Genomic DNA, 16,239 nt, shown 5'->3' on the forward strand with positions numbered 1-16,239 from the left:
GCTTCTCTTCTCTCTTAATTTAAATATCACTATCTTTTTTCTTTGCTGCAGCTGTTAAAGACGCAAGGTCACCTTTCTGTCCTCTGCCTCCAGCCTCAAGTGTTCAGAGAAAGCCTCCAGAACAGAACAGATTGCTGTAAAGATCACTGCCCCATGGCCACGGGCTCACAGCTGTTTACTGCTGCAGCACAAGGCTTGGGCATTTCTCAGAGAAGTGGGATGAAGAGAAACTTGAACCCTGCTGAACACAATGAAGATGCTCGTAAAATTCAAGTGCTTTCTTGAAGCCTGTGGCTGAGACGGGCTTCATTTTCCACTTTTGCTTTCCTCAGTGTGCGAACATGCTTCATTAATCTGAAAGGCTTCGGCTGGAGCTCAAGAACAGGTTGAAGGTTTTCGGTAAAAAGCGAGGGATGGAGTTGTTCCTGGTCTCTGGTGCTGCTCGGGTTCTCGGAGTAATCTGAGAGGATGCCACACAGTGTATGAAAGTTCATGAGCTTATCTTCTTTAGTTCCCGAAGTTACAGGAGCCGTGTTCTGACCGGAACCTGGGATCAGACTGTGGAGCTTGGTTTTGTAGCCTTAGTGGAGTCTCAGAGCTGTGTTCTCATGTCTGATGTTGTTCTTTCTCTCCTGTGCTCGTCTCTGCTGTGGCCTGTATCCGATGAAGCTGGTGGAGCTTCTGGGGAGCATGCTCGACCTGCAGGGGGCAGCATCTGACGACGTCACGAATTGCTGCAGTTCGGTAACGTGGTCGTGTGCCAAGTGGAGTCCGGACCGTCCTCCGGAGAGACAGACAGATCAGAACACAGCTCATAATCTGAGATCTCAGCTCTTTCCAACAGGGGGCAGCACAGAGTGTGTCCTGTCACACCGCCCGAGGGTTAGGGTTAGGGTTAGGCAGTTTATTGATTTATGAACCAGCTGTAGCACTTTAAAATCAATCCTGTGTTTAATCAGGGGCCAGCGCAGTGACCTGAGACCCGGAGCCATGTGCTCTGTTCTGTTTGTTCAGGTCAGAGTTCTAGCTGTTGTGTTTTGAATGATCTACATCTGTCTGAATGTGGATTGGGGACGTCCAGTTAAGGGAGCGTCGCAGTAGTCCAGGTGCTGGAGGTGAATGAGTGAATGAGTGATTTACTTGTGCTCCCTCTGCTAGCCAATAGAGTAAAGGAAGGTTGATTAGACAGAGGCCACCTATAAGGCGCATTTTAGGGCCCACGGCTAGCTCACAGGGAGGGGGAGTCTCGGTCACACCCTGTATAGAGATACACTGTTGATGTACGTGCACAGCTTACCGAGCTTATGTTATCTCATGTTATTTTATGCTCTGTTGGGTTTTGTTGTTATTGGTTTTAATGGTATTTGTGAATAAATGTGTAGCCTATTCTTATATGTTGGACACACACGTGGTTCAGTCCGGGGGCAGGGCCTGGTTGGAGAAGAAGAAGGGGAAACAGGTGTTGAGAGAGACCAGCTGGAGGACACTCACCTGAGTCCAAGTGGGAGCTAGCTTAGAGAAGGAGTCCCATGGTCTTGCGACCTGGACCCATACTTATCTTACTGCATCAGACTCATTTACTGTGTAACTCTCGTTTATTTTCATTTCAGTTTTTGTTTGTTTCTGTTCCATTTCATTCCAATGAAATTACACACCGTGCACCAGGTCTCCAGGAATCATTGTCTTTTCCATCTACACACATCCTCATTTGTCCTTGACCTTGACTTAACTTCTCAGTGACTTCGTGTTTCCAATTTGGGAATTTGGTAAAGCATCGTCACAGATATGTTCTGGAGGTGATAAAATGCAGATTTTGTTGTTGCCTTTATTTGGTCGTTTTGTTCAGGTTTGAGTCCAGAATTCCGTTGAGATTTCTGCCCTGGGGCCTCATTTATAACGAGTACGTACGCAAAAACGAAACACTTTGCATCAAAATGAGCGTATATTAATGCAAACGTTCCCGGAAAACATTGTGACACAGGGTTTAATAACTAAGGCCCCTGGTCTTTAGGCTTTAGAGCCTTGGTGGCCTCAAGTCTTTGTTTCTTTCGGCTAAAAACAATCACCTCTGTTCTTTGTTTATTTAAAGGAAACTGTCCCTTATCCAGTTATTTACTGACTCTAAGCAATTACACAGTGTTAATGAGAGAGAGAGATGGTGACAGAGCTAAATACATCAGAGTGTCATCTGCTTAACTGTGCCAGGCTGTTTATTATGTTTAAGGATTTGTCCAAGTGGTGACAAGCAGAGATTAAACGGTAGAGGATCCTTGTGGAACGCCGCAGGTCAACGATGTTTGTTTGGATTCACACTCACTGATAGCGATAAAGTCATTGCAATCCTCCCGATACGATCGTAACCAGCTGAGAGAGGTTCCTGAAAGCCACGCTCAGTTCTGTAGTATCCAATGGAGCACTAAACTCGAGAAGCACTGGCGCAGGTGTTTTACCGCTGTCCGAGTTCATACGGATGTTGTTTAGGACGTTTACGAGGGTGGCCTCTGTGCTGTGATGTTTTTTGTGTGTGAGCTGAATAAAGTCTAGTTTCTCAGTAAATCTGGCCATGAACGGAAGATTAGAGCTGGGCCTGGAGTGTGTGTGTGTGTGTGTGTGTGTGTGTGTGTGTGTGTGTGTGTGTGTGTGTGTGTGTGTGTAGAGTTGTGTATAAATTGCTGTTTGTTGTACAGGAAGGAATCGTTATGACGACAGAAATGCAGGAAATCGCCATCATGGAGGACAAGCCTTTACTCACGGGTCAAACAGACACTGCAAAGGTCAGTCCGTCAATCACCCACTCACACATCACTCAGTTACACAATCACCCACTCACACATTCACTCACTCACACATCACTCAGTTACACAATCACCCACTCACACAATCACCCACTCACACATTCACTCACTCACACATCACTCAGTTACACAATCACCCACTCACACATTCACTCACTCACACATTCACTCAGTTACACAGTCACCCACTTACACATTCACTCAGTTACACAATCACCCACTCACACAATCACCCACTCACACATTCACTCACTCACACATCACTCAGTTACACAATCACCCACTCACACATTCACTCACTCACACATCACTCAGTTACACAATCACCCACTCACACAATCACCCACTCACACATTCACTCACTCACACATCACTCAGTTACACAATCACCCACTCACACATTCACTCACTCACACATTCACTCAGTTACACAGTCACCCACTTACACATTCACTCAGTTACACAATCACCCACTTGCACATTCACTCAGTTACACAGTCACCCACTTGCACATCACTCAGTTACACAATCACCCACTTACACATTCACTCAGTTACACAATCACCCACTCGCACCTCACTCAGTTACACAATCACCCACTTGCACATCACTCAGTTACACAGTCACCAACTCGCACATTCACTCACTCACACATTCACTCACTCACACATTCACTCACTCACACATCACTCAGTTACACAATCACCCACTTACACATTCACTCCGTTACACAATCTCCCACTTACACAATCTCCCACTTACACAATCACCCACTTACACAATCACCCACTTACACATTCACTCAGTTACACAATCACCCACTTACACATTCACTCACTCACACATCACTCAGTTACACAATCACCCACTTGCACATTCACTGTTACACAATCATCACAAACTTATATACAAACACTCACACATGCACACAAACACTCACACACACACATGCATATGTACAAACACACTCACTCACACACACACAAACACTCGCGCACACACACACACACATACAAACACTCACTCACACACACATATATACAAACACTCACTCACACACACATATATACAAACACTCATTCACTCTCTCACAGACACACACATACACACACACACATATACAAACACTCACTCACACATGTACAAACACTCACTCGCGCGCACACACACACACACACATATACAAACATTCACTCACATACACACACATATATATATATATATACAAACACTCACTCACACACACACACATATATACAAACACGCACTCACTCTCTCACACACACATATACAAACACTCAATCACTCACACACACACACATATACAAACACTCACTCACACACACACATATATACAAACACTCACACACACACACACACATACAAACACTCACTCACACACACATACATACAAACACTCACTCACTCAGACTCACACACACATACACAAACACACACATACACAAACACACACACATATGCAAATACTCACTCACTCTCACACACACACACACACACACACACACACACACATATATACAAACACTCACTCACACACACACATACACAAACACTCACTAACACACACACACACATACACAAACACTCACACACATATACAAACACACACACACACATATACAAATACTCACTCACTCACTCACACACATATGGGACTGATGGGAATGGATCTGAGCAGTGTTTATTCACCTGAAACTTTGTGTAACAAGAAAAGTACAAGAAAATTATATATTTTCCAAAATATTCAAAAATTCAAAAATTCCATATATTCACTGAACAACTGTATGTTGTAAATATAAACACATTTATAATCAAAAGCCAGGAATGCCCTCCAAAAATTCAAGACAGAGGCGATTTCAGTACAGAGTCACCTCTCCTTGTGAAGGAGGAGTTTAACCATTCGGGAGCTGAAGAGACTGTGTGTTCCATACAGCTGTTGTCTCTCTCCCTTTCTGCAGGAGGCAGAGATTGCAGCCAGAATTCTGCTGGACCAGGGACAGGTCAGAAATTGACATGATGTGCCTCATATTTAATTACATTTCACAATGAACCTTTAAGATGCTGCTTAAGTTTAACTTGGGCCTCTCTGTCTGTTTCAGGAGCACAGTATTGAGACTCCACATGGTTTGCTTCATGTTACACTCCATGGCACTGGAAACACACGCAGACCAGCCATTCTGACCTTCCATGATGTGGGAATGGACAGTGAGTATTTCACCACAGATTGTAGAGTACTGTAGATCACTGTAAAGATCTGTAGAGTAGTATAGATCACTGTAGAGTACTGCAGATCACTGTAAAGTTCTGTAGAGTAGTATAGATCACTGTAGAGTACTGCAGATCACTGTAAAGTTCTGTATAGTAGTACAGATCACTGTAGAGTACTGTAGATCACTGTAAAGATCTGTAGAGTAGTATAGATCACTGTAGAGTACTGCAGATCACTGTAAAGTTCTGTAGAGTAGTATAGATCACTGTAGAGTACTGCAGATCACTGTAAAGTTCTGTATAGTAGTACAGATCACTGTAGAGTACTGTAGATCACTGTAAAGATCTGTAGAGTAGTATAGATCACTGTAGAGTACTGCAGATCACTGTAAAGTTCTGTAGAGTAGTATAGATCACTGTAGAGTACTGCAGATCACTGTAAAGTTTTGTATAGTATAGATCACTGTAAAGTTCTGTAGAGTAGTATAGATCACTGTAGTGTACTGCAGATCACTGTAAAGTTCTGTATAGTAGTATAGATCACTGTAGAGTACTGTAGATCACTGTACAGTTCTGTAGAGTAGTATAGATCACTATAGAGTACTACAGATCACTGTAGAGTACTGTAGATCACTGTAAAGATCTGTAGAGTAGTATAGATCACTGTAGAGTACTGTAGATCACTGTAGAATAGTATAGATCACTGTAGAGTACTGCAGATCAGTGTAGAACACTGTAGATCACTGTAGAGTACTGTAAATCACTGTTGATCAGTGTAGAATAGTGTAGTTCACTGTATAGTACTGTAGATCACTGTAGAGTAGTATAGATCACTGTAGGTCACCGTAGACCACTGTAAATCACTTTAGATCAAAGTAGAGTACTGTAGATCACTATAGAGTTCTGTAGATAAATGCAGAGTCCTCTACATTACTGTAGATCGCTGCAGAGTACTGTAGATAATTAAATTATTGCATAGTACTGTAAATCACAAGATTACAAAAGAGTACTCTACATAACTAGATTGCTCTGAGGTGCTGTAGATCACTGTAGATTGTCATGAAGCATGGTCTCTGTAGGGCTGTCGTGGTAAAATAATTTCCTGTGCGGTGTTTTAACAGGGTTTGAAACTGCAATATGCGACATTACCACCCCAAATTAATGAATTTATCCTGATTCTAGTGCTACACTCCTAACAGTTGAAGTATAATTTTCACTAAGGTGCGTCACGTAGGAAGGAAATGTACCACGTACACCTTACTGAGAGCATTATTGTTCTGGGGGTTCGTCATGTGTGAGCGCCTCATTGTTTATGGGGTCTTGGTCGTATGCCCGTGTTTATAGGAGTGCAATGTTTGAATGTAAGATATCTTTCTGGAGGTCAGATGTCCCCCAGTTCTCTCTCCCCATTTCAGACAAAGGAAATCATTTAAACAAAAAACAATCCAATGCTATATAAAGGAGAGAGACATGAGATGAAGAGAGAGAACTTCGGATTGACAGACACTCATTCAGGTTTGTTAAGACCCTGTTCTTGTGTGAAATAAAAATTATTTAAAACGTAAGAACGGTGTCGGCATAGAATCTTCTTCTTCACCACCACCGCAACCCGGGCAAAGAGAAACAGCACTGTCACATGGAAAGATTTTGCACATTGCCTCGTAAGAGTTAGCTGACTCTCCCTTTTCATTTAGTTGAAAGCTGACATGCTCACAAACTGTCACATTTACATTTGGTTTTGTGGTTGGTTTGCTGCCATCTCTCTCTCTCTCTCTCTCTCTCTCTCAGGTAAGAGTTGCTTCTCTGCTTTCTTTAAGTTTGAGGAGATGCAGGAGATAGTGAAGAACTTCAGTGTTGTTCATGTGGATGCCCCGGGGCAGGAGGAAGGTGCTGCCCCCTACCCCCTAGGGTATGCATTTTACTAGTTAATTATTTGGAGGTTTTGCTGATAGCTTTACCATGACCTCAGACCTGTATCAGACCCCAACATCAAAACCTGCCACACACACACACACACACCTCTAATGTTTCTCCACGCTTTAAGCCAAAAGCTTCTGGTATTGTGATTTTGAGGGTTGGCAGAAAACTCATCAGTCGACGTGTCCTCCTCCCTCCAGCTACCAGTATGCCTCCATGGACCAGCTGGCGGAGATGATTCCCGCCGTCCTGCAGCACTTCAAGTGAGTGGATCAGTCACAGCAGCAGATAATGTGCTGAAGTTTAGTGCAGTGTTAAAACACACAGCATTTCACTTCCCCAGGCTCTGAAACTCTGACGGCTTTGGGCTCTGAGGCTTCACCGGCTTCCATTTTGTTTTGAATTTTAAAAAATATTTAAAACTGAAATGTTTTATGTGCAAACACTTACAGTATGTTGTGTGTGTGTGTGTGTGTGTGTGTGTGTGTCTGGGGGACAGTTTCCGTTCTATGATTGGAGTGGGAGTTGGAGCCGGAGCTTATGTCCTCGCAAGGTTCACGGTAAACGCTCTTTCATCTGAGTTTCAATTTCCACCTTTATAAGAACTTTAGAACAGGCCCCGAGTGTTGATCTCTCTCTCTCTCTTTCTCTCTCTCTCCCTCTCTCTCTATTCTCCACCCTCCCTCTCTCTCTCTGTATTCTCCACCCCTCTCTCTTTCTCTCTCTCTCTATTCTCCACCCCTCCTTCTCAGATGAGTAACCCAGACTCTGTGGAAGGTCTGGTTCTGGTCAACATTGACCCGAATGCCCGTGGCTGGATGGACTGGGCTGCTCACAAGGTGTGTAGCGTTTATTGTGGTTCTGGCCCATCGTCAGGAGATCACTGGTTCATACCGTCACCTTAATATTCACTTCTCTGTTTTATTCCAGATCAGCACCTTGACCTCCTCCCTCCCCGAGCAGATCCTCAGCCACCTCTTCAGCCAGGTGTGTGTGGGTGTGTTGTGTGTGTGTATATGTGTGTGTGTGTGTGTGTATGTGTGTATGTGTGTGTGTGTGTGTGTGTGTGTGTTGAATGTGTATGTGTCTGTGTGGGGGTCTGAGTGTGTGTGTGTGTGTGCGTGTGTGTGTCTGTCTGTGTGGGTGTGGGTGGGTCTGATTTGTCTGTGTGTTGTCTGTGTGTGTGTGTGTGTGTCTGTGTGTTTGTGTGTGGGTGTGTGTGTGTCTGTGCGTGTGTGTCTGTGTGTTTGTGTGTGTGTGTCTGTGCGTGTGTGTCTGTGTGTTTGTGTGTGGGTGTGTGTGTGTCTGTGCGTGTGTGTCTGTGTGTTTGTGTGTGTGTGTCTGTGCGTGTGTGTCTGTGTGTTTGTGTGTGTGTGTCTGTGCGTGTGTGTGTGTGTGTCTGTGCGTGTGTGTGTGTGTGTCTGTGCGTGTGTGTGTGTGTGTCTGTGTGTTTGTGTGTGGGTGTGTGTTGTCTGTGTGTGGGTGTGTGTTCTTTGTGTGTGTGTTTCTGTGTCTGTGTATGTGTGTGGAAGGGGGCTGGCTTTGTAAAAATGATTACTGTTTGTTAAAAGCCTGAGTTTTAAATGCTTCATTGTGTGTGCGTGTGTGTTTGTGTGTGTGTATGCGTGTGTGTGTGTGTGTGTGTGTGTGTGTTCAGGAGGAAACTACAAGCAACACGGAGCTGGTTCAGCTGAATAGAGAGAGAATCTCTAACTCTCCCAACCTCTCCAACATTGAACTCTTCTGGAAAAGCTTCTCCAAGTGCGTTCACATCGGGACCGTGTGTGTGTGAGAGTGTGTTTGTGTGTGTGTGTGAGAGTGTGTGAGTGTGTGTGATAGAGTGTTTGTGATAGTGTGTGTTTGTGTGAGAGAGTGTGAGTGTGTGTGTTTGAGTGTGAGTGTGTGTGTGTGAGAGAGTGAGAGGGTTTGTGAGTGAGGGTGTGTGCGTGAGAGTGTGTGTGTGTGTGTGTGTGTGTGTGTGCGTGTGTGTGTGTGTGTGTGAAAGTACGTGTGTGTGTGTGAGAGTGTGTGTGTGTGTGTGTGTGTGCGTGTGTGTGAGTGTAGTGATGGAGTGAGGGTAACTTCCTGTAAATGTTTTTCTCTCTGTTCCAGTCGCCGGGACCTGAACATCGATCGTAACAGCACCCTGAAGTGAGTCTGAGCTCAGCTCCGTTACAGAACCCATATGATCAGATTCATGAATGATCCGGATTGGACTAAACCTTCTCTCTCCTGTGCACAGGTGTCCTGTGATGCTGGTGGTAGGAGACCAGGCTCCGTACGAGGAGGCTGCAGTAAGTGCTGCTCTTTGATGCTTTGTTTGTGTTTTTTTTTTTTTTTTTTTTGCTCATTTTTTTTTTCTGCCACCAGGTGGAGTGCAACAGTAAACTGGATCCAACTACGACCTCATTCCTGAAGGTAGAGCCTTTTTAAAAGGAACAGTCCACTGAAAAACCAGTGTTTCACAGAAATGCCCCGAAAACACTCACGGGTTCATGTTCCAGACTTGATTCTGCAGTTTATCAAAATCAAATCAAATATCAAATCTGTCCAGTCTGGAGCAGCCCCCTCGTCATGGAGCTGGAGAATCTTTGATCAAAATCAGTTTGAAACTCCCCTGCACCACGCGACACATTTAAAGATCCTTCAACACATCTCCAGAGAATAAAATTAACTTCAGTTTACTCTGTAAACACACAGTGTCTGAACCCTAACTCAGACTGTGCCTTACAAAATAACCCTGAGATGAATTGTAGTAGCTCTGTGATTTATGTTAAAATAATGCTTGTGTGTTTACTGTGTTGTGTGTGGCTGGTTCTGTCGACTATTTAAATTCTTTGACAGAATCGAATAATAAATAAGTTCATTGTTGTATCTTGGTTGTGTAAGAGAGCTGTTCTCAGTTTTTTCCCCCTGACCCCTCTCTGTTGTGTTGTGCAGATGGCGGACGCAGGCGGCATGCCCCAACTCACTCAGGTAACGGAACAGTTCTTAACCGAGCGAGGGTTTCAGGGCTTTAATGGGGGTGATATTAACTGATGTGCTTTTGTAATGTTTCCCTTCGCAGCCTAGTAAACTGACAGAGGCGTTCAAGTACTTCATCCAGGGAATGGGATACAGTGAGTAGCCCACATTCATTTCATGACTTTCCTTTTGGCTGATGTCCTGCAGAGCAACCCTCCCACTAAAGTACAGAGTATCTGTGAGAGACGTTTACTCTCGGACTGTTTTTGATGTAAACTCTTGTAAATGACATAATTGTTCACTTCGCTGAGGATCCCCTGAGCACCAGAGTTTTCAGAATTACGATTAGGAAGTAAATGTGTAAATGAGTAAAAGCCCTGAGTACCTGTGACAGTGGAGTTAGCAGATAATAATCACAGGGGAGGTGTGTGTTCAGAGAGCAGAAGCTGGTTGAACTTCAGACCTGCAGCCTATGGTTTAGAATGTTGCTTCACTGCATCATAACTTATTTGCGTAATGTTGAGAAAATCTGAACTGGATTTGTCGCTTGTGGCTCTGTCGCAGTGCCGCTTACCACTTGTGGGTTACAAAGCGTCAGTAGGAAACGACTGGCCGCTTGTCGCTTTGTCGCTAGCGTGAATGCAGGGTAAAACACATTCACACACTCGTATCTAAAAATGTGAAGCCATGGACAATATTTGCATATCAGAATGCTAGTCTCCAATTCTGTTCTGTTCGTTCACACGCGCACTCTCACTTTGCACCAGATATCTCAGTCGATGTGGTGCAGAACAGATTTGTGCATGTGTAGAGCCAGGGTTGGGAACTGTACAGAGATCATCGAACCCTTTGGAACAGTCAGAGGAGCTCGCTGGACTATCAGGTGTTGGCTAATGTCTCCTGGATCTGTGACTGAACGGCTTCTACCAGCAGTAACTGAATAGACTGGAAAAGAAGAAGCAGCTGTTTGGGTGTAAACCATTACCAGGTGGTTTTTTTTGGGCTTTCAGTGAAATGTAAGGCCTCAGTGTGCTGTGGATGATGTAACTTTACCTCTTTTCTACAGTTCTGTGAAACTCTCTCTTTTCTATTTCTCTCTTTTTTTCTCCTCTCTCAGTGGCCTCATCCTGCATGACCCGCCTCTCTCGCTCACGTACCGCCTCCCTCTCTTCCTCTTACTCCATTGAGGGCTCTCGCTCTCGGTCCCGCACGCTCTCCCAGGGCTCACAGGGCGGAAACTTGCCCCCAAGCCCCTCCAACACCATGGAAGTGTCCTGCTGAAGAGAAGGGAGTGAGAGGCAGATTGTGATGGATGGATGGATGGATAGATGGATGGATGAATGCGGAGGCACAACTACGAGAGAGTCACAACAAAATCAGTCATATCCATTCGTCAAAAAGTACCGTGTAAACTGAGCAAAGCATGTGGGAAGGAGAAACCAACCCAGAATCTCCTGAAACCCAACTTAATTTCATTCTCATGAAGCGATTTGTCCTGTGTGAGGGAGGGATGCGAGAGCAGAGGGGTTCGTGGGAGGAAACAGCCACAGGGAGCAGCGTAGGGGGATGGAGAGAAAGAAAACACATCTCTCCTTCCATCCGTCAAAAAAACAAAAGCCGTCTGCCAGACGTTAGAGCCCTTTAACCTCTGTGGCGTGGGCGGGGCCTGTAGAGACCCAAACGTAGTGCTAACCAATAGTAATACTTCTAATATGAGTATTAATGATGATGATTATATTAATAATGACAATAATGTAATAAAAAAAATATATAACAGCTCTTCATTAAATGTTGAAAACTAGAGGAAAAGAGTTCAGTAGAAAACTGTGTTCGTCAACTTTTTTCTTTGGTGTTCTGGGTTTTTTCTTTTCTCGTATTTGTAATTTTTATTATTCTTGATTTCTTGAGTCGCGCTGCTGAGATGACGGCAGAGTATTAGGATCCGTACTTTTCCGGTCATGGGACCCTGGCGTGGACCGCGGCGGCGAGTCTCGGCCAACTGCTGGTGTCTTTTAGCCGGCTCATGTCTTCCATTCGCGCTGTTCAGAGGGACGAAGATTCGGGGGGTGGGGGGTGGGGGTTGTTGGGTTTAGGTACGAAATGGAGGGCGGTATTACCCTGATCTGAACTGCATGCCTGAATTCTCTTGCCCTTGTCCAGTCAAGCACATTGTTGCTTTCTTCTCGATGATGCAAGCGCTGACGGGTCGTGGATGTGTTGTGTAAAGAGTGAAATGGGTGAAGGCTTTGATTCTTCAGAGTTCAGACAGTTCTGTCTTACATTTTTCTTCTGGTTTCTCTCCATTTCACTGTTTTGAGGTCATTAAGGTCATCGTTGCTTTGAGAGTGACCAGTTAAACCCTCCGGCTTTTTCTCAAAGCCTGGGCTGCGTTTCTCAGCTTTGACCCAAAAAAGGACCCTTCGCACACAGCCCAGAAATGCAGCCTTCTCTCAGAGAGAGGTTCGGAGGATGCTCCCGATGTATCCAATGCTTCCTTCACTTACCCAGAATTCATTGCACATGTGCATCAAGGTAAAATTACTAAATACAAAAGAAGCTGGAAGTCGTCCGGGTAGGTTTTGTGTTAATAAAGATTTTTATGTTGTTAGAGTGGGCCGGTGCTCCGAGACGTGTCCTCCGTCTCCCAAAACAAACTCGAGATTCAGCCAAGGTTCTTTTATTAGTGTCAAGGGGAGGGGCCTGTCGTGTGATGTCACTGACAGAGATCAGTCTGTATCTCTGGAAGGCCTATGTTCCTACTGAGGACCCTCCTCCTAAAGCTGCAGCTGAGGGTTCGGCACCTTTCAGACGTTGCTCTGGGCAGAACCGTGAATTTGATCAAAGTTTGAACAAATGCTAATGCTAAGTTAATTATTTGTGAAGGTATGCTAACCCTCAAGTCTTACAGTTTCCCACTGGCAACAGATCATTTTCATCTGAAAATGTTTTTATTCATTGTTGGTTTGTTGGGAGTTCTGCTTCTGCCACTGACTCTCTGCTGAGAGCAGAACCCTTCCAAGACTAAGCTAAGACCCAGCTACAAGCCACATGTAACAAAGAAACCCACAAATCTGCTGCTATTGAATCTTTCATAGATCGCTCAGTTTGAAAATACTATTTTTTTTGACACTTTTCATTTTTTCTTCCACTGTCGAATTTCTCTTGGCTAAGCTAATTCTGTACACACTGGCCACATTTTTGTTTTGAATGATCCTGCTGCTACCAGCTCAGTTTTTTTATCAACTACTTGGGGTAAATTTCAAACTCTGAATCATGAGCAAATTATAATAGGTTTAGCATAAATCATAAGTAACAGAAACCTGCCGATGTCGCTCCTAACAATGATGACTTCCTTTTGTCCAGGAAAATAATCCTTAAATTCCACACACTTTTTAACCAGCCCCTTCACTGCCGACGGGTTACAGCTCCGTAGCACTTAACCTACATGCCTCTAATTTAGCACTTGCCCTAACCATAAAGTCTTTAATTTTCTCTTCACTTTTATTCCGCTGCTGTTTCAAAAGCAAATTGGCACTGGCGGTCTCTATTCCAGCTCTAAATGTACTATTTGATTAAAAAAAAAAAAAAAAAAACAAACAAAAAAAAAACATCTAATACTAGCCACATGTTTAGCAATTTAGCCAAAGTACAACAAAAACCAGAGACCTGAACTGTTGAAGCCATTATATTCAGCTTAGCACTGCCCGGAACTTCTTACCAGAATGCGGTCAAAAGATTCACTAGTGGAATTCTTCCAAAAAGTTAACGTCTGATAATATTGTGTCCCCAGTCAAACTGCAAGTTATTGCAAGTCTGCCTTAGTTCCTTATGATTTCCTTTGACTCCTTTTAGTGTTTAAGGCTGGAGCAGATGAACATTCATTTCTGGGGCATGAGGACACAAGGTCTAGTTTCATTCTGCTGCTGTAGCCCATAAGCCCTAGCTTATGCTGTTAAGAAGGGGAATAGTTAGAGGTGATGACATCATCTCCTCTATTTCCATTTCTAATCAGAATCACTACAAAATAAAAGGGAAGGGGATCTGTTAGTTTAATAAAAGAAACAGAAGTGTGTGAGCCGGGGTGTGCGCGAGGCCGTGTGAATGTGAAAGCTTGTGCTCTTTTTTTAACACATTTTTTCTTCAATCACCATTTTTAATCTTATTTTCCTGTTGTGCTAGGTTACTGTCTTGATGTTCTCACAGGTTAGACATCAGTGTGCTAGTCATTGTGTAACCTTTTCTAGCATTAGTATTTAAGAAGGGGGATATTAATATTATTAACAACAAATTTACACGTATAACAGAATACAATCAAAATTTCTTGTGTGGTTCATGCTTCTGTGTAATACAATAAACCAATGAAAAAAGTTGTTAATAAAGGGGATGCAAATCATATGAGTTTACCTGTGGTCATTACAGATTCTTTCTAACAACCACGAAACTGATTAGTAGTTTTATTTTTTAATGTAAGTCATAGATCAGTGTCGAGATCTTTGTACAGCATTGGTTTCCATGTTTAAACACGTGGTCCTTTTGACATTGACTGAAAGAAGAGTGATATTTCAGAGATAATTTTGACTTTATTAATCAATCTTCATCAGCTTCAAAATTCAACCCCGACATGCCTTCGAGTAAATTAAACACTCTGGACTGGACTAAACACCTGACAAAATGTAGTTAACTTCTCAAAAACAACAAAAATAAAGAAAGAAAGAAAAGTAAACCAAGTAAAAAGAGGAAATTACTTCAAATGTTTCATTTAAAACATAAAATATTAATTTTATAAATAACTTTTTAATGAAACTGTTCCAATGATTTTGTGGCTGAAGGAATGCAGAAATGCCCCTAAAGAGTAGCTAGTAAACACACTAGATATTTCCTTGGGAAACATTAGCCCATGAATGATGAGCAGGTTTCCGTCCACAGCGGTTGCTAATACTGCTTAGTAACTACCCTGATGCAGTTGCTATGTCATTAGCCATCCATGCCTTCCTTCTCTTTCTATTTTGTTAGTGTTTATTCACCTTGTTTGGGGTTGCTAGGTCACGAAAGCCTAAAACAATCCCTATGAATATCTATTTCTAGTATCAAGACAATGCACTTCTCAAGGAAGTTTCCAAAGCCTTAATCCGTATTCTCTCATATGTATGGGGGCTATGTTGCTAAAGGCGTGGACACACTAATGTCCAGCTCTAGGGTTAGCGTTCTTATGTCATTGTTTACAAGGGTCTCCATTGGAGACACGATAGATTGACAGATTAGATAAAGTCTGCTGGAGTCAGGAAACTGATGCAGTTCTTATTGACGACGTTCAGTGATCAGACACAGGGTGCTTAGCTGGACCAGGGTCCGGTGTCAGCACGGGTTAGAAGTGTCCATCTCTACGAGTTAATGACCTGTTAAGGCGTCAGGATCCTGTACTTTAAGAAATATAGGTGCTCTTCTGGAATCTTTCATCAACCTGAAGATCAGTCACAGGTAACATCGCTGAAAATGAAAAAGCAACCATTAGTAGTAATAAAATGATTGGATAATTTATATTCAGTTCTGCTTGGCTGTTGTCTGTAGGCCTTTATCTTTTGATCCTGTGCTGTTCACAAAGGAATTCCACTGATTCTCCAGATGTACCCTTTATGATCATTTTTGGGAGTTGGAACACTTTACAGATATATATTTTTCTCTACAGTGAAACTAACGAAATCCAGTGAAAATCAGTAGTATCACCAGAACATAAAGTAGAACTGGTTTTGTCCGTGGTCAAGTCTTCAGCTATTGTCTCCTCTGTTCCACTGTGTCTACACCATCGATTGAAGATGGAGCACTGGAGCTTTCCACTTGTCGTTCTCTTAGTCAGTACCAGCACAGCTCAGATGACCACAGGCGTACCTACGGATACTGCATCCCCAAACACACTATCAGTTGAGACTACTACCGCTCTGCTTGTTTTAACTACAGGAAACACCCTTATAACAAGTGCTGGTGCCCCCCAAACCACTCTGTCCCCAGCACTCAGCCCCTCTTCAGCCCTGATCACCACGCCCAGCTCCGGCGTTCTGACCAGCACAGCCGGCTCCGGTGTTCTGACCACCACATCCGGCTCCGGCGGTCTGACCACCACATCCAACTCTGGCGTTCTGACCACCACATCCGGCTCCAGCGGTCTGACCACCACATCCGGCTCCAGCGGTCTGACCACCACAGCGGGCTCCGGCGGTCTGACCACCACAGCGGGCTCCAGCAGTCTGACCACCACAGCGGGCTCCGGCGGTCTGACCACCACAGTCGGCTCCAGTGGTCTGACCACCACATCCGGCTCCAGCAGTCTGACCACCAC

At 43.8% G+C, this 16,239-nt stretch overlaps 1 protein-coding gene across 2 annotated transcripts in view; it reads left to right on the forward strand.

Annotated features, from left to right (window-relative positions):
• Positions 1–14,298, forward strand: part of ndrg2 (NDRG family member 2) — a 33,158-nt gene extending 18,860 nt beyond the window's left edge. For both annotated transcript variants that reach the window (XM_066650321.1, XM_066650311.1), the window contains exons 2-16: positions 2,688–2,774; positions 4,775–4,816; positions 4,916–5,021; positions 6,813–6,933; positions 7,142–7,204; positions 7,441–7,501; positions 7,694–7,780; positions 7,872–7,928; positions 8,599–8,702; positions 9,054–9,092; positions 9,184–9,235; positions 9,312–9,359; positions 9,882–9,917; positions 10,009–10,060; positions 11,023–14,298. In XM_066650321.1, coding sequence (XP_066506418.1) covers positions 2,700–2,774; positions 4,775–4,816; positions 4,916–5,021; positions 6,813–6,933; positions 7,142–7,204; positions 7,441–7,501; positions 7,694–7,780; positions 7,872–7,928; positions 8,599–8,702; positions 9,054–9,092; positions 9,184–9,235; positions 9,312–9,359; positions 9,882–9,917; positions 10,009–10,060; positions 11,023–11,186 — 1,107 coding nt within the window. In that variant the 5' untranslated portion in view covers positions 2,688–2,699 and the 3' untranslated portion in view covers positions 11,187–14,298. The remainder of the gene's footprint in view (positions 1–2,687; positions 2,775–4,774; positions 4,817–4,915; positions 5,022–6,812; positions 6,934–7,141; positions 7,205–7,440; positions 7,502–7,693; positions 7,781–7,871; positions 7,929–8,598; positions 8,703–9,053; positions 9,093–9,183; positions 9,236–9,311; positions 9,360–9,881; positions 9,918–10,008; positions 10,061–11,022) is intronic.
• The last annotated feature ends 1,941 nt before the right edge of the window (positions 14,299–16,239 follow it).

The sequence above is a fragment of the Hoplias malabaricus genome, chromosome 2 (assembly GCF_029633855.1).
Source record: "Hoplias malabaricus isolate fHopMal1 chromosome 2, fHopMal1.hap1, whole genome shotgun sequence".
Taxonomy (NCBI): domain Eukaryota; kingdom Metazoa; phylum Chordata; class Actinopteri; order Characiformes; family Erythrinidae; genus Hoplias; species Hoplias malabaricus.